At 31.6% G+C, this 19,801-nt stretch overlaps 1 protein-coding gene across 1 annotated transcript; it reads left to right on the top strand.

Annotated features, from left to right (window-relative positions):
* Positions 1-6,297: 6,297 nt before the first annotated feature.
* On the top strand, positions 6,298-19,431 carry LOC143047391 (uncharacterized). The gene is made up of 9 exons (XM_076220419.1): positions 6,298-6,869; positions 8,800-8,868; positions 10,201-10,365; positions 11,045-11,165; positions 14,161-14,287; positions 15,194-15,376; positions 16,929-17,052; positions 17,573-17,998; positions 18,664-19,431. Exons 1-9 carry the CDS (start codon positions 6,692-6,694, stop codon positions 18,987-18,989), a joined length of 1,719 nt encoding a protein of 572 aa, XP_076076534.1. The 5' UTR covers positions 6,298-6,691; the 3' UTR covers positions 18,990-19,431.
* Positions 19,432-19,801: the final 370 nt, after the last annotated feature.

Below are 19,801 nucleotides of genomic sequence, written 5' to 3'. Positions count from 1 at the left end.
GAAATGCAGGAATCAAATTAAAACGAGATAATTGAAGCCAACCTTTTATGTTTATAATTTTTATAAAGCAATCAAGTATATCATGGCCCTTAAAATCTTACTTTTTAGTTCGAAAAAAGTAAAATCACAAAAATAATAAACTCAGAGGAAAATCCAATCGGAAAGTCCATAATCACATGGCAAAATCAAATGACGATAGATATTTTCGGGTTATAAATATTGCTTTGCAACATGGCGACACTTACAAAGTCACATGTTCAGATAAAAAATAAGAAACCATGTCATTTGTTATTATCTTACCTCATTCTTTGATTTTCGCAGAGCCGATGGCATATTATTTGGTAGCTTGTTTTAAAATCAATCCATAACGTTTTAAGACTCGGAGCACAGGCGCTTGGGTATAAGATACAGATATTTTTTTTATTTTTTTTGTTGTTGATTAAAATATTCAATGTTCTACATTTATAATTATAAAATATCTATCACTTCTGTGCATGTCTCACCTAATTTCGAGTGATTTATACGACTCCGAGAAAATACACAATTTTACTATATCTATACTAAGAAACAAATATGGATAGTAAAATTGGGTATTTTCTCTGAGCCGTTTAAATCACTCGAAAGTAGGTGAGACATGCACAGAAGAGATAGATATGTATTATTAATATAGAAAATAAAATATTTTAATCAACAACAGTTTTTTTTTAATTATCTGTATCATATACCCAAGTGCCTGTGCTCGGATTGATGTAAATATTGATATAGGACATAAACAATTATAATAGACCTTTTAATACAATTTTTGGTTTTATTGTGGTTTTAATGTAACAACTCTTTAGCGTATACAAGTGGTTCTGCAAAACCGTATCTTTTATTGTCCTTGTTTTTTTTTGACAATTAGGGGGCAATTTGCAAATCATAGTAAAATGTCAAAAATTATCATACGGACAATAAGTGTTACCGTACCGGTTCAGCAGCTGTTTATGTAATTACCAATCTCTTCTTAAGAAAGGTCAGTATTTACATAATAAAAAAAAAAAAAAAAAAATGACTAAAAAAGTGATGTTGGCAACTTGCATGATTTTAAATGATCCGCAAAAGGACCAAAAGACCAGCATGACTTTTTGTCAACAACCACAGATTATCATAAGTTGTTAAATAATGAGCAGTAAAGTAGCTATAATTCCGCTTCAATATGTAAACATATTAAGTCAAAAATATTCTTTAGTCAGGAGCATGTTATTCATGCAGAAGTTGTCTTTTGCTGCTTTACATCATATTTGTATCAAGTTCATTATTATATACATGAATTAGACCGTTAGTTTTTCGTTTGAATTAATGTTTTACATTTCGGGACTTTTTATACCTTACTCTGTGTTATGGGATTTGCTCATTGTTAAAGGTCGCACGATTTGTATGTTATTTTGTCTCTTGTTGAGAGTTTGTATCATGGGTTATCATAATATATATATTCTTATTTTCGTACTTTGATAAAATATCCAGTTAAAGCAAGTTTAAAACCAAGTGAACCCTCATTGTACTTTGATACGTATTTGACTTCAATTATATACCAAATTGTTACTGCTTTGTACTATGACACCAACACATTTAACACCGTCCCAGTTTTAATGTACTTAATTGTCATCTAACTGTTTTTTCAAGGATGAAAAATGAAAAATGTCAACTTCAAATTTATTACTGAAATTTTATACGACTTTAGTTTATAATTATGTTGTATTTGGAAAAAAATATTTTGATAATATAGACCGGCTTCGAAATCAAATTGTAATTCTGCAAATCATAATAAGATGTTACAGTAACCTGCAATGACATTCAACCAAATTTGTTTCCATCTCTAGATCGGTTATCACAAATATCACGACCTTTTGACAATAATTTTGTCTGCATTTTTATTTATTCCTTTGAAGCAATTTGTATGAAAATTAACATTTTACTACGAAGACAAAAACTTCAGAAATTCCATGCAAACTTACATCTGATATCATTCAACATCTTAGATTTTCAGTTTTTTATTCGGTTTCATAATTTGTTGTAACGAACTAATAACTATTTTTTTTAAACTCTTTTAGTCTTTATTACTGTTTTTTTTTTATATTGTTATAGTTTTCAAAATTAGTCTCCGTGAAACTTAGAAGAACAAAAGACTACGATTTTTTTTTCATTTTATATTATCATATTGAAAATAAAAACATCAACGTTCATATCAAATGATTTCAGAAAAGTGATGCACACAACAGAAAACTAAAGACTGATACAAAAAAGCCAGTGCCAGTACCGAGTACTAGTATTGGCTAATAGGCTTGTAATGCTATTGAAGATTAAAAGTGCATAAAAAATAAATAACTGAACTGGTTGTGTATTTCTTCGGCAATCAATGTCTCTTCAGTGATAACCAGTGATGTTCGAAGTCAAAATATTTGAAATCAAAATATTAAATAATTCATTTCTAGGCTATTTTTTTAAAGTTATTTATCCTATAGCGCTATTTAATAGTAGAAATCTAAATAAAAGGTGCATTTGAACTTAGTGACAAAAATAATCCCAGCATGTATGTGTTGTGGAGTCGTATTTATATGTGTCTCATTACCCCCAGGAATATAATTGATTTTAAAGTCACTGTAATAAAAAAAAGATACTTAATCTCGTACTTTTATTCTAATTTATGCATTTTCTTAATACCCTCCACACGTTTAAACGTCACATTTAAAAATAAACGAACAAAAATATTGAAATCACTTTCGGAAAACCAAGACTGCGGCTACAAAAGTGCGTTAGTACCTTATGATAAGGGCTTGTTAAGATGGATAAGGTCTTGCAGTACTTTATATTCCATTGGCAGATATCCACCACACGGTAGCTTTATTTATTGAAGATTTCAAAGAAACAGAAATGAAAGAAGGACATGTTCAATTTCGGATATATTCTTTTCTGTCTTTGGTATATTGGTTTTTTTTTCTTCAAAAAATGAATAAATTTAATCGTTGTAGCTTTTTTTAAAAAAGAGTATGTGGTAAGAATGCCAATGAGACAACTCTCCACAAGAGACCAAAATGACACAGAAACTTTTGTTCATCTTAAAATAATATGACTCGCGCTGATTTATAAAAGCGATTTATTTATGGTATATATACACTGCTCAATTGTTTAAGCAATATTTCTAACATCTTTACTAAATGAAGCTGCAATATCGTATTAAAAGTAAAGTGAAACTTTTAAAACTCACAATAATCAAGATTAAATTAAGGATGGAATATATTTTTGAGATGGAAGTTCTGCAGTAGAAGCAAGAGGAAAAATACCGTTGCAGTATCTGTCGAGGAGGATCGTGCAAGATGTCAACTTCCGAAGCAAGGTTGTCGGCTCTCCGAACTTTCCCGAAGTCCTACGCTTATTGCCGAGTATAGGTCCTCCCTTGGAATGATTATGTAAGAATTTGTAAAACTTATAAATTCTTCTCTCAACAACAAATAATTGTCTAGCTTTTTTAATAAATGATTAATTTTTATTCTTACTTTCGTTACTTAAATAGGAATAATGAATAATGAAGACCGTCAACGAGAGAACAACATGTGAACACAAAAAAAACCCTAAAAAATCGATCTTTAATTACTGACTGATGTCTAAATTTACAGTACGTCAAGCTTTAAATCGCCAAGGGCTACAAACAGAAAACTGCGTTTCCAGTATGCGAGATTCGTTCATTCCTTTATTGGCAATATTAGTATGAGTCATAGTGTCAACTTCGTGCAACTTTTGCGATAACTGACCGATTCTTTTATAGTTCATGAACCAATACTACATTGACGATGGAGGCAATGTTGTTTGGAGTAAAATTATTTATGTAGATACTAATGACTGTTTTATACGTTGCTTCTTCAAAATAGTTATCAAAGGTACCAGGATTATAATTCAGTTCGCCAGACGTTCGTTTCGTCTACATAAGACTCATCAGTGACGCTCATATCAAAATATTTGTAAAGCCAAACAAGTACAAAGTTGAAGAACATGGAGGATCCAAAATTCCAAAAAGTTATGCCAAAATACGGCTAGGGTAATCTATGCCTGGGATAAGAAAATCCTTAGTTTTTCGAGAAATCCAAAGTTTTGTAAACAGGAAATTTATAAAAATGACCACATTAAAGTTACGGCGTTTCACGTTTTGCGTTAAAGTAATAAGAGTACTTGCATACCAGTCCTATAGTATATAGTGCTTTATCTTCCTACTAAAGCAACCCATTTCCTGTATTAGGTAATGTTTTCAAAATACTCCCACTAAAATTCTGTATATTTGTTTACAGAGTCTCAAGTCATATATTATGATTGACTTGTTATGTCATTTTAATCTTTTAAACCACTATAGTAATTTCTTTGTTCAATGCGATACCTCTGTGACATTGATGAAATGAATGAAATTCTACCCATGTGTTAAAAAAAAGTCATTTTACATAAATCATGTTAACAAGGGTAAACAAGATTAGTACTAAACAGTGTAAGAAAACAATTATGCTGCACATTCGTGCACTTTAAATCTGTTATTGTTTATGCTATTCCCTTTTAAATGCATAAAATGGTTTACATCTCTAAATTCCATAATTCTAAGAGTACAAAAGGTATGTACAGTAAATGGTCTCCAACCTTACGTTTTTAAATAACAAGTCTGACATTGTTTTTCTCACTGAACATAGAAAATGATAGCGCTAGTGGGGCATCCGTGTACTATGGACACATTCTTGTGTTTTTTTTGGCCAAAAAAAAAAAAGATAAGCAGAACACATGTTTAACGGTACAGGGTCTGGGTGTGTTTTACAGAATCGAGAATAATGGGCTTAAAAATGAAGAATGTACATTAAAGAGAACAATAGGGTTAAAAATAAAACATCTGAAAAGAAATGAGAGACCCCAAATTCAGGCATACTGATTCAGGCATACATATTCAGGCATATACTGGTTTGCATGCATGTCCAATCTGTAAAATGATTATTGGCGATATTCACTAAGATGTTAAATGACCGAAACAGATGATTGGTGCGCATCCTAATGATGTTCTGTCTTTTAATTGTATTTGTTTGTTCCTGCAGGTTTTGATATTTCTTGTGGTAAATTTTGTCAGATATATGCTCTTACTAGTGGTTATTATAGTCAACTACAGTTACTAGATTGCTACATTGAAGACTATGGTTGATCTAATGGTGGAAGGTTAAGACTGCAAGTTGACTTCAAGAAGTCTTTCCGTTTTTTAAATATTTTGGTTGTCTCATTTTCTGTTTGCTTATTCGGGTTCCTTCTCCTATTTATACCAACGCACATACATGTACGCATCCCACTATTTCGTAAGCAAAGATATCTAGAGGCTGACATGTCTATCTGATGTTATGTTTGGCAGCTGCTTTATTTCGTCAGTTACATGCTTTTACTTATACTTTTTAAAATCAATTATAGCTACACGATTGTTAAGACTGTAGTTTAAGACAAGTTATGTTCTATTGATGAAAGATTATGATAAGGAGTGTTTGGATTTTTGAGTTGTCTTATTGGCGTATGCTCATCTGAGATCTTTCTCCTATTCACATCAACGCACGCATTCAATTATTTCGTATGCAGGTATGCAAACCCCTATTTACTATCCTGCATAAAATTTTCAGCTATTTCTGATGTAATCATAACAATATTTGTAAATAAACAAACATGCAGAAAATATTTACTATGATGCATTCAGGTGAGCAAGCACGTGACCACAATTGTATTTGTGGTTTATTTGTGGTTTATAAGGTATGCAAGTCACTCACTTATTATTATTGACAACTAATGATGCTGAAATTTGATGGTTTCAACTGAATAAAAGTAACTTTTAACCATTAATCATAGAGAAATCACTTCCGGCGCATAGAAAAAAACCAATACAAACTTTCCAAATATGAAATTATAATATTATTTAGACTATTAAATGACGTATAGACAAAAATAGAATACCATGCTTTAATGTAATAGATAGCTTGTCTATTAACGACTCTAGCAAATACGCATTAAAAAGATTTTAATTATTCTCTCATATGTTAATTCATCTTTTTAAACAAATTAAATAACTATTATTCTGCAAAGAAACGCACACACGTGTCTGATGTTAAATGCATTTGTGCAAATGTATGCACTTTCGGTTGTAACTTTAAAATTAAGACTTTTGGAAAAAAGTAAAATTCATTTTGTTAGGTTCTGGTTGACCAGTCAATATCGTTATATTAACCGCAGAGGGATTATAGTTTTAACACACCTACGTATTTAAATGTTACGACCGACTGAAATGACCCGATTTTAATGTACAATAATATTTAGATATTTATGAATGGATGCTACATATTTCATGTGTTATACTACAGTTCCGGTCTCAAAATGCAATGTGACAGCGACACAATACAAATCATGACGTCACAAAATATAAATAACATACGGAAACTATTTGCTCCTTAATTTCAAGATGTATAAAAGGGCAAAATTTGAACGGACAATTTCAAATAAGAAAATTACTTCAATTTCAAGTGTTGTTTGTTCGTATAAACAACCTAACGGAAAGATAAATAAACTTTGAGTCGTGCACTGACTGTTAACCTGTTGTCTGACTTTCTTTGGACGTGCTACAGATATTGTATTGATTAGATCTTTTTCGAGCTATAGGATGAATACTAATAGTTATTGTATATTTGTTACGATATGTTTTGCCAATTGCATTACAGCGTTACCTATTGGCACTGAGGTACATGTACACGGACATACGTTTCCTAAGATAGAAAGAATAATTGTCCATGTACAAAAACGTATGGCAGATATTTGGGATTTTTGGCAACTAAACAGAAGTAAGTTTAATATTTTAAATTGAATTGTAGACATTTATTTAATATTGTACGTATATTATGGGCATATTTCTTCCTAAGCAATATTTATGCTATTATAACTAACCAAATAAATTTTATCATAAATTTTTACCTAAATTTTTCATGTATAATTGATTTCGGAAATACATTAAAGCACCTCTCAAACAACATTTAACGAATTTAAAATTTAAATTAATATTTAACCATGCTTTTTAATACATATGATCGTCTTTGTAGTTAATTGTTACGAAATTTGAAGTTCAGTCATTCAGTCGGCTCTTTCTTTAACTTTTTTTAAATATAAAATAACCTAAATAACCCCGAGTCGTGTTATAAAATTTTCTCACAATTCTGAACAAAGCACTTTGAGATCAGCCGTTCTTTTTCAGTTTTGACACAAATGAAGAATGCTAATCAGATAAAATCTACATGAATCAAAAGTGTATAAGGTGTTAAAACCATTATACAAAAACTTCGATAAAACGCATTGCAATATTCTATAAAACAAAATCAACAATTCTCGTTCTGGTCTGTAACCAATGTTTGACACACATTTAAAAATTGTGCATAAAAATTTATCAAAATCCCGGCCTTCTATGCAAATATTTGATAAACCTACGTCCCGAAATGACCACTTGACCGAATCTTTTAATCTAAATTTTGATGACCTGACAAGACGTGTTATCATAGATTCCAAAGATCAGTAGCCGGAGATTTTTTAAAATGTGGAAATACACCATTCATCATATTGATAATATTCATGTCTTAAGTAATCAATTTTATGTGGTTTATAAATCTTCCATCACTTTGTCACAGTTTGAAATACTATATGTCTGAAATGAAACGATTGCCCATCAAAGCAATCAGTTTTGTTTATCAACAAATTAGTTGAAAACGATGTAAAAATCAGATTTCCTGTGATAAGGTATTTTTCTACACGTAATGAGGATGAAATTTGTGCACTGTGCATTAATTACCCACAAAACTTAAAAGAGGTGCAAGATAGGTATTTATTCCAAAATTTTGTTATCTTAAAAATATTATTTGTCCGTCGCTTGTCCCCTGCCCCTCCCAATAAAAAATTCATATAAAGAGTTACTGCATTGTTACAGCAATTCATGATAATAAGAATGAACAAAACTTCTTTAATATCAGAAATATCCCATCGTTGGATTTTGTGTTAAATATTTGCACTTAAATGTTCAAGGTAACGGAATTGATCTAAAAACCACAAAAAAATGGTTTCTTTACTCCAACAAAAAACGTGACGTGGTTCATGTTTCTTCAAAGAAAGTTTCCCCAGTAACAAAGCAATCATGGTGTAAAAATTTGAACAATCGAAAATTCTAACAGCAAACAATATTCATGAAATAATTAGCAAAATTATCAAAATCGGGCAAAATTTGCAAATGTTTTAATATAACGTCCGTCCGTATTGCATCGGTTTAACAACAAACACTGGTGTCAGACAGTGCAAAACTAAGCCTGTTAAAATTCCTGATATAAGTACAATGTATCATGTTCTATTAGAAATACACCAAATTAAACATTACAGACGAAAAAGGATGTTTGTTACTGAATGGGTCCATTTCGCCACAAAAAAATGCGAAGAATGATTGTTCTGTTATAGAAAAAAGGATAATGGGTATCCATTCATGATACAAAATCAGTACAGTCACAGAAAAAAAAAAACACACAAAAAGCAAAATTAAAGAACAACAATTTAATTGCTGTTCTTCATCTCAATGTCACTTTTTGGCCTTCACGGAGCGCCTAACATCTAGTATATATCTCAACCAGCTACGATCGGTCGTGCATCCCTATCAGTGTGTTGTAATTGCTATCAATTTACCCCCTTTTCTCATCTGATAAACTTTTATCAACAAGTTTTAAAATTTTGATTACATTGTAGATATATGCCCACCTTCACTGTGTATGTTCTCTGATGATTCCGGAGTACCCAGAAGACCAAGGGGTACAGGTGAGTTGAAAGAAAGTTCTAGATTTAATTCAAATTTATGTTTTTAACATAGAAAAGTTATAAGAATGCATATGGTGACTCATAAGATTGCTAGTAAAGGCACCAGTCCTTTTTTTTTTAATAGCACTTTATAGTAAATGGTTTTTCATAAGCTATATCAATTGCTCGTTTTATCAAGTTTTGAGGAACTTATGGTATAAATATGGAATGTTTTTTGCAAATTATTTGGAATTCTTTTACTCCGATGTTTGAACTCGTCTCTTAAGTTCGATCATTTTCTTCTGATTATGACATTGAAATCAGAACCACATGGAACTTGTAATCAAGTATATGCCTAGCCATGTAGCCATTTTGATCTTACATGTGATAATAATGCCAGTGACAACTATTTCGTCAAGACTTTTCTGTTGCAGGATTTTTAGTTTCGATGCAGGATTTCAATAATTATTTTGTCTTTTATTTCACTTCATATCTGTCTTTTTGCTATATTTTACGTTTAATTAGCCAAGTTTCAAAAGGTAGCAGCTGGCCAAAATGAAAAAAAAAAACCACAACACTATGATACATTTAATTATATCATAATCAATTTTATTTAATAATTTGATCAGCCAATCTATACATGTATAAGTTGATAATTCTCAATTTTGAACCAAATAACACACAAAAGATCACAAATCCCTGAGAAATTCATATTCTTAATTTTCAAAAGATTATTTAATTTTTTTCGTGCTTGTTTTTGACATCAGCCTTTTAAAAACCTACCAGCAACTACCTTTGCCTAATCGCAATATTTTGTCGTGCAATAGCTATTGGGTAATTGTCTGCTTGTTTTACAACAGAGTTCAATAACTCAATGACGATTGCGTAACACACAGCTTTTGTTTTTCACAAGTTGAGTTAGTTTTGTCAATCATGCATAACGTATTTTATTTTAGGTTCATTTATTTGTAGCATGAAAACGGTTCTAAACATTTCAATTACTTAAGTTTTACTGGTAGAATAATTTATATCATCTGATTAACAAAATGATTTAAACATTAATTATTTTGTATCTCAAAACCAGATGTGGTAAAAAGAGACCATCGGTACCGTACATGTCAAATAGTGTTAATTAGACAAAAATCTCAAGCATTTGAAACACTGGATGTATATACTTGCTACAATTTGAATTTATGTTCTGAACTGAACGAGAATACATGTACAACAGAACATCACAAATTTTAACAAATTTTGTGATATTTCATGATGGTATAATTTATTTTATGCAAATATAATTGATTATTGCCAATATCAAAATTTTCGAAATAAATACTAAAAGCTTCTTTTTTGCAGGAGGTTCCGTTTTTTATAATGGTGATATTGTCTTGGACAGTTCCAATGAGAAGTATATTTTTGGAGATAACGAAGTTTCTTATCGTAAAAAAAGATCTGCCGTTCGAACACAGAATAAATTATGGCCTTTTGGTATACTTAAATACAAATGGGCGTCGAATATTGGTAAGCTGTATACAAATACTATTTAATGACAATCTGATCTTTGTAAATATACTATAATCATATTACTGTGACATCTATAGATTTACGGGTGTAATAAAAATTTAAATAGATTAAATATTTGATAGTATAGTTCACTTGACTTTTCATACGAGACTCTCTAACATACTTCTTGACGCATTAAGTACTTTTAATGACAAAGTAGTTTACATTTTGGTTATACAATTTCACTAACTCTACTTTTAAATAAAATTTACTGCTTTTATATAATCAATGACGGTGAAATTAAAAACAAAGGAGATGTGGTATGATTGCCAATGAGACAACTCTCCACATGCAAGAGACGAAATGATACAGAAATTAACAACTATACATTTTGTAGGTCACCGTACGGCCTTTAACAATGAGCAAAGCCAATATATGATTTTGTTTTGGGCAGGCAATCTTTTATTTTGATCCCTGTTTACCAAATGATACAGACCTGAAAAATTAAGATAAGTAAGGTGGGGGTTTCGAGAGTGGGGGTGAACCAATTTGGTGTCTTCAACCTATGCCAACATTTGAGAAATATATATTCAAATATATAATTGCAACACCTTATATTCTCTCATCTCGCGCATGCTTGCGACGCCTTATATTTTCTCAGCACGCTCATGTTTACAACGCCATATATATTCTGTAGATAAAAAGAGTAAACGAGTGATAAGAAAAGCTATGCAGCATATTGCAGACAAAACTTGTATAAGATTTCAGAAAGCCAAAAATAAGGATGAAAATTACGTCAGATTTATTAGTGAGCCGGGGTAAGTTTTTATTATGCCCAATTTATGGCCATTATGTTTTCCGGACTGTCATCCGTTCGTTCGTCCGTTCGTTTGTCTGTTCGTTATTCCGTCCGTCTGTCCCGCTTCAGATTCCAGTGTTTTACAGTTATTCCTTTTAATCAATATAAATGCCCTTTTACATCATTCTAGATCTGCGATTATCACGGAAAAATCAAAGGCCACGAGAACAATAATCAAACGTTAAAGCACTTTGTCAAAAGAAAATAAGACAATGGTGTGCACGTGGTTCATAAATGATTCTCATTTCTCGTTTTTGATAAAGATAATACCGTTGGTTTATCTGTTTAGATTGTTTTAGACTAGTCATTTTGGAACCCTTTGTAGCTTGCTGTTCGATGGGAGTCAAGGTTTCGTGTTGAAGGCCGTCATTTGACCTATAATTGTTTATTATCTATACATCTTTACTTGAATGGAGAGTTGTTGCATTTGCACTCACACCCAGTGGCGGATCCAGCCATTTTAAAAAAAAAGGGGGGGGGGGGTTTCCCAACACAGAGTAAAGGGGGTTCAAACTATATGCTCCCATTCAAATGCATTGATCGGCCAAAAAAAGGGGGGGTCCAACCCCCGGAACCCCCCTGCATCCGCCACTACACACCACATCTTTCAACAATCCACTAAACACAACATAAAAACTAAGGATAAGGGATAATCAGTTCCAGTTCTTGGTGCTCCGAATCATCTTGGGATAGGTCGTTTTCGGTAGATTATGTATGAATAATATGATTGGATAATAACATTACATGCATGTGTCATTAGAATCCTGTATTTCGATAGGCTGAAAACAATTGCGGGGAACTCCGTATCATATTTCCTTTCCGTATAAAATACAACATTAATGAAGGCATGTGCTACACGTGTCCGTGACAATGTTAAAAGAATATATAGGAAAACAAAGAAAACGCTTGATATAAAACACTTAGTTGCAGGATTGTAACGTTAAAATGTAACTATAAGAATTCAAAACTTCTTTTAATAATTTTATGGTGTTGTAAAAACATTGATCGTTCGCACATTTCAGTATAAAGCGCTTCATTCCCAACACAATTAAAAAAGAAGCATTCATAACTTGAATAATTACAATTCAAAATGTCGTTGGTGGAGAGGTCCAAAATAATTAAACTGTAAATAAGGGTAAACGGTTTCAAACATATTTGTTTGCTACAATGAATATATTGAAATATACCTATAAGAAGGAAATTAAGTGAACATATCTTAAATTATCAACAACTTTGAATTATTTAAAAAAAAAAAAAAAAATACACTGAATAAAAAAAAGTTTAGTTTTTTTCTAAATACGTTGTAACAGTGTGTGATTCACATTTCGTGACTAAAATTCACATTTCTATAAATTGAAATTGTCAATATGTGTTTTAAGTTACAACTTATATTGTGTCACGATATCTAACAATTCATATCAAAATCTTACATGTGTTTAAATACAATACATGTATGTTTCAATATATTAATCCGTAGATTTGATTGGCTGACAGTAGTCGTGAGGCACTATAATACTAGTATCATATTTTATTTCCGTATAAAACAAAACAGCTGTGAGTGCATGTGCTATCCGGGACGACTTTAAAACTTTGCGCAAAAAATCAAACGAAACCCTTGGTATAACTCTTATAATTTCATAGTTGTGTAGCATATATATAACCCTATGCAATTACTAAAAGAAGCATTCAATACTTATAATTACATTTTTTCGCTATGATCATAAAAACACGATTACTATCAAGTTTTTTCTTTTATTCACGTGTGCACTTTATTTTAGAATCACGTGTCAACATGAATGTTACAATTCATTTTGAAATGAAGTTCATTAAGGTTTATGACCCCTTCTGTAGCCTTTTTTTGTACGAATTTTTCAAACTTAAATTGTCGAGCGCACCCTTAATGGTGTACTTGATTTGGTCCATATTTTTATTTGTTTTAAATTTTAACCAATAACTACATTAATAAACTTGTTTTAAAAGAAACCAATGCTAGCACTGCATGCAATAATCCTATATCTTTCAGTCATCAAATTGCCAAATATGAGAGTACAAGGATAAAGGCTGTAGATTTTCTATAAAATTTCCATATGTTTAGCATTCAATCAACACAAGGGTATATAATCCTTAAGGAATAACGTATGATTGCAGTTAGCCAATCAACAGGGCGAATCCAAAAGGGAGGGGGGATTCCGGGGGTTGGAACCCCCTTTTTTTGGGACGATCAATGCATTTGAATGGGGACATGTAGTTGGAACCCTTTGTCCTGGGTTAGGACCCCCCTTTTAAGATGGCTGGATCCGCCCCCGATCAGAATAACGTATTATAATGAAACATACATCGAATGTTATATGTACTGGCTGTTTTTGTATTGACCCTGTCATAGAATCAAGGTTACCTGTATTAGAATCTGTAAAAAGAGACAATACAGAAGCGGCCGGTTCATAAGACTTTGTTAGAATCTGCGAAAAGAGACAATACAGAAGCGGCCGGTTCATAAGACTTTGTTAGAATCTGCGAAAAGAGACAATACAGAAGCGGCCGGTTCATACGACTTTGTTAGAATCTGCGAAAAGAGACAATACAGAAGCGGCCGGTTCATAAGACTTTGTTAGTAACTAAACAAAGAGACAATACAGAAGCGGCCGGTTCATAAGACTTTGTTAGTAATGTAAAAAAAAAAAACAATACAGAAGCAGCCGGTTCATAAGACTTTGTTAGAATATGTAAAAAGAGACAATACAGAAGCGACCGGTTCATAAGACTTTGTTAGTAACTGATTTTGATTCTTCGATTAAACCAAGAATATAACCGTGAAGAAGATATCTTAACTTGTCTTTTTGCATTCAAGATGAATTCTTTATCAACTTGTCAGATTAATTTCTGATCTCTCGTAAAAGAACCTATTCGTTTTATATTTTGTGGAATATATCTGATGTAATACAAAACACTTCCAGATGTTGGTCTAATATAGGACATGTTGGCAATGGCGAACAGAAACTAAGTATAGGACGAGGATGTAATGAAGTAGTGGGTGTGGCTGTACACGAGTTATTGCACGCGCTTGGGTTCTGGCATGAACAAGTAAGAAAAATTAAAGGACAGTCTTTTCAAATTAATCAGTAGATTGAAAGTAAAAGTTAGTCCCCGAAAATTCATAGTTGGTGGTCGTATCAATAAGCGACAAATGCTAATACATATTGAAAATTAATTTATAAATCAATGAGTATGCTTTAGTCTCACTTATTTATGTTATTTAATAAAGTGAATCTACATTGACTCCTCATCTCTCGTCAACATCGTACTTTAGTTGTTCTTTATGGTTTTTTTTATAAGGGTGTAATTTATGAGCCTTATATATACAGACGAAACGCGCGTCTTGCCAACACAGTCATACTGGTATATTTGCTGGTTTATATAGAAGCTTTATACTGCTTTAATCTCATATTTTCAGTAATGACAAAGTAAACAGGAAAACAGGAGAAAAGTTGATGTCCACTCTCTTTCGCTGTAAATTTTAATCGGCTAATATGTTATCTTTAAATTCTTGTCTTTAATTTTTGCTAATATGTTGGTATACATGTAGATATCATTTTGTGCTTCGTTGTTCAATGTTTGTATGTATTTTTTAGTTTTTTTTAGAGATATTATAGTAAGATTATAACACAATGTTGACTGCTGTATTTTTAGCCTATTATGTCTGTTTGTTTTGTTCACGCATCGTTGTCAAAATAATAGAATTTGATGCGGCTGTCATACAATTGAGAGGTTTAGCTAGCTATAAAACCAATTTCAATCCACCATTTTCTACAAACGAAAATTTCTGTACCAAGTGAGGAATATGACAGTTGTTATCTATTCGTTTGATGTGTTTTAGTTTGTGATATTGCCATTTGATTATGGACTTTTCGTTTTTAATTTTCCTCGGAGTTCAGTATTTTTTGTGATTTTTACTCTTTTTTTATATGTATGAATCGTTGTTTTATTTAGTCTAGGCCAGATAGAGATGACTATGTGGAGGTACTGATGGAGAATGTAGCATCAAGGTACAAAAAGGATTTTGAAAAGCTTAATAAAACATTAGTAAATTCAAGAGGCTACCCTTATGACTACCTCAGCATAATGCATTACAAAGAGTTCACTTTCACAAATACAGGAGACGAAACTATAAAGGTAAATATTTGCTTTAGCTAAAATCTAATGTAATTGTTTCCATTGTATTGAGTAAAGATTAAAGACAAGTATATATTTATAATATAGGGTTATTGCATGAATATTCGGGAATATTGTCCCGAGTAGAATTTTATATTGCACGAGCTTGCGAGTGCAATATATTTTCTACGAGGGACAATATTCCCAAATACTCATGCAATAACCCTTTTATTGTATTTATAGCTATATAATAATCGAAAGTGAAAATTGGTTTAAACTAAGATTTTGTTGTTGATGACGTCATGAATTTTGAAGATTTATTTCACTAGTGCAATATTGGAATTTATTGCATGATAACTTTTGGTTCTTTCTGTGGGAAATATTATATTGCTATGCAATAATTTGCTTTATAATATACAGTACGAATAAAATAGTCGATACCGTTAATACGGCAATAACGATCTCGCTAACAAAGCAAAACAAGTTGCGCTGGATAGATACCTCATACAAGGCAAATGATTAATAATACACCAATTAACTTAAATATTTCTGGTGAGAAAATTTTTATGAAAAGTCTATCACTGTTTGAAAATTGAGTTGATATAACAACCCTATAAAAAAGACCTACAAGCGTATCATCTTTCTTTCATATTTGGATGTTCCAAAACCAATCAAAGTCAACTACAGTGAAACTTGTGTAAACCGAACCACTTCGGGACTTAAGATTTTGTTCGGTTTTATCAGGTTTATCACGCATGCAATTTGATATGACGGTGCTTAAGAACATGTTTGGATTAGACATGTTTTCGGTTTATGCAGGATACGGTTTAGTCAGGTTTCACTGTATATGTACATGTAAACGTGCACTTCCATAAGGTCGGTTTCTATCCGACAAAGCTCATACCGTGCCATTAGTTTAACCCTCTTTATATACTGTTGTGCTAATACCTTTTTTAAAAAGTGTGTATTTAGCACTTAAGGTCAAAGGTGACCTCTCTTGTTTGGTCAATATCTCTGTTCCCGAAGACGACCTTTAAGACATTTATCATAAAAAGACAATGTTTACATTTGTATATGATACCGATGTTTCAAAATCACGTACAACAAAAAATGTATAACGTAAAATTAAAAACACAATGGCCGTTTTAAGGGTCAAAACATTTAGCTTGTAGTAATGATTAAAAGAAACAAGACGATATAAAATAAGTAGAAATGATACGATTGTCAAAAAACCAACTTTTGACCAAAGTCTAAATGAGGTAGATTTTAGCAACTACAATGTATAGTTCAACATACGGTTAAACTAAAAAAAAAATAACCATACCACTACAATATAAGTCAGTTATTGAAGGTGCGACATGACAAAATGTGGAACAACTCAAACAAACGAAAAAAAAAAAAAAAGCAATGGTCTAATTTATGACACGAAAAAAACCCCTGAAAAATGTATACGACAGATAGCAATTAACGATAACCACTGTAGTCAATTGTAAATTAATCCTTAAAAGTTTATTTGATCAGGTTTTTTGAATATTTGAATCATAGAATGAATATTTTGTGTTTGTTTCTGTAGGTTAAAGGTATCGGAAAGAAATTACGGATGCCAATAGGACAGAGAACTGCTATGAGTAATATAGACATAGCACAACTTAATGATATGTATCACTGTAATAAAAAGCAAGACGCAAACGAAACTGGTAAGCTATACAAATTTATACTGCACTCGTTCTATTTGAGCAGTCAAAATGCGTTGACTGTATATTTCTATATCATATACCGTCACTGACCCGATATTACTTTCCCTCATGAATATTTAAATAGCAGTTGCCGAAACTATTTTTGTTTCCAATTTACACAACGAAGCGTAGAACGACTCAAACTTATTTCTTTTACAATTTTTGGAAAAACATATCCACTTGTTAATATTTTTTGTTTGAAACCTATAAATCATTATGTTTTTTCTTATAATTTTTTTTTTTAGTCCATACTCAAACGAATTCGTTCACTATCGATTGCGGGTTGACATGTAATTTACATTTCATTGCGTTGAATATTTCTCCGCCTGATACCGGTATGACCCTTTTTAAAGGGGGATTTTCCCAAATATTTAAATCAAATTAGTAAGAACAAGCGTACTTGACAAATGGAAAGAATAATTAGAAGAATTGTTTTATTCATAGAAAATCATTACTAAACATGTCTTTTTTTTAAATTCAGTCTGCCTACCAGGATGGACAAAATTTCAAAGAAGCTGTTACAAATTTATAAAAAGACCAAAATATCAGTTTGCAGCCGCGGTAAAATACTGCAGAGAGTTCAACAGTTACCTAGCACAAGTTGACAATAAATACGAAGACAAGTTCTTAAAAAAATATGTGGTAAAAAAATATCCCAATACGCTAAGATGGAGACTAGGAGGAAGGAAAATAAATGATACTTTCTATTGGATAAATGAGCATAATGAACCAATAGAAATAAAGTATTCAAATTGGGCGGAAGGACATCCGGCAAAATACACTTCAATGGTTCTACGCAAACATAACAAGACGACCAAAGCTATTAGTTGGCAAGGTGCATGGACGGGATCTTTCAAAAATTTTCCAAAAAATGCATATTCGTTTATATGTGAACGTCCTGCTAAACGTAAGTCGACAAATTTTCTGTGTTGTTACAAACTTATTGGGAATACTTGAGCGGTGTGTGGATTATAAGTCACACTTCTAATCTGAATGCTACAGATAATATAAATGAATCATATGAAGGATAGTAAAATGTTAGCCTTTTTCTTTTCCATTTTTATTTATCAAAACATAACCGATGCAGTTTGATTTTCTGACATTATAAGAATGTTTAAGACATGACTCGAATGTATCTTTCGCTACTACAATCAAACATTTGGCCGAAGTAAATAGATCAATGTTAATAAATATTGCATATTTGCTCTTACAAGTTTTATGTGTTTTGAAGGAAATATGATGTCTTACATCCTTTAAATAAGACATATCTTTACGGATTAATTTGTTTTTGCAATAGTATTCCAGTTTTTTATTCTTTATTTGAAAACATCATTTTTGCAAAGCTTTCAGAAGATTGCTGCAATTTTCCATTTGTCACCAATTATATCTTCGGCTCATTGTTTTTTGTGCTATTAAGAACGCATTGTGACGTCACAATTTTCATTGAAGAAGCATGCATACATAGTACGAATTCATATGACGTACGAAACATATGATCTGACCATACATTTATCTCGGTGGTTCAAAAAAGCTTTTATATATAATATGTGAACTATTTTTTGTCATTCACAGGCAAATGTATCCCTGGTAATCACTCAGATGGTCGTGAGTACCGAGGTACACTAGCTCACACATTTAGTGGTATAACATGCCAGAACTGGAATTTACAGTATCCGCATCAACATAAAGTTATACCAAAAGGTACATTACAAACAGACCCGGATGGACTAGGGGAACATAACTACTGTAGGAATCCGTCCAAGATGAAGAGAAATAGACCATGGTGCTATACAACTAAATCTAAAATAGAATGGGAATATTGTGATATACATATATGTAGTAAACCTGTTAAGAGAACAGACAATAAAATTCCAGATAGATTGACTAATAGAAATTAAAAAAAACGAACAAAGAGGAACACAGTTGAAAAATTCGTTGACTGTTGTTTAACTTGAATGCGTGGTTGTTTTCTCAAGGACGACAATTGAAGTATCATAAGACTTTAAGTGGACGTTTTTTCTATAAGATGACAATAAGACGCATAGCATCTAGGCTGTAGACAGAATATAGATGGACAGAATGTCAACATTCGGGCCAACGAACATGATGTATACGCATAGTTGTATAGGATGGTATTTCGTTCATATTTAATTTACAGTATTACGACTTAAGCTAGTAGTATGACAATCAGGTGACTGAAACATAGTTGTAAAGACTTTTTTATATTTTGTTGAAAAGTTTTGTATAGAAGAAATGTGGACCAACTTTGGATGTTTTTATTTTATACATTTTTTATTTGTGTGAAAGAGATGTGAATTTGTTTTTTTTAATATAGAGATATATGTACAATGTGCAATAATAGTAATAACTGATATAACATATATTTCTTGTTTTTTGCATTTTAATAACCAAGTTTTTTTCAAAATGGATATGATATTAATAATCATTGTCGTGTTCAGTTAGAACACTCTCAGTTGAAAAACGAGGTTTTTATCAACTTTCATTTCTTTGAAACTTAAAAGTAACATTTGTCATCATAGTGGAAAGCATACCTAACTATACAACCAGGATTAACTCACCATTTTCTTCGGAAAATACATGTACTCAAGCAGAAAAAAATTGCGGATTTTTTTTTCTCACTCTTTTGGTTAGTTGATAGCGTATGATTTACACAATGTTGAATACTGTATTTTGTACATGTTTACCTTTT

Source organism: Mytilus galloprovincialis, chromosome 10 (genome assembly GCF_965363235.1).
Source record: "Mytilus galloprovincialis chromosome 10, xbMytGall1.hap1.1, whole genome shotgun sequence".
Lineage (NCBI taxonomy): Eukaryota > Metazoa > Mollusca > Bivalvia > Mytilida > Mytilidae > Mytilus > Mytilus galloprovincialis.
The sequence above is the reverse complement of the archived record's forward strand: the minus strand, read 5'-3'. Positions and strand labels throughout refer to the sequence as shown.

Coding starts and splice junctions, on each gene's coding strand:
- LOC143047391 (XM_076220419.1), top strand. CDS start 6,692: ATGAATACTAATAGTTATTGTATATTTGTTACGATATGTTTTGCCAAT. Junction 15,377..16,928: donor CAGGAGACGAAACTATAAAG/GTAAATATTTGC, acceptor TTGTTTCTGTAG/GTTAAAGGTATCGGAAAGAA. Junction 17,999..18,663: donor ATGTGAACGTCCTGCTAAAC/GTAAGTCGACAA, acceptor TGTCATTCACAG/GCAAATGTATCCCTGGTAAT.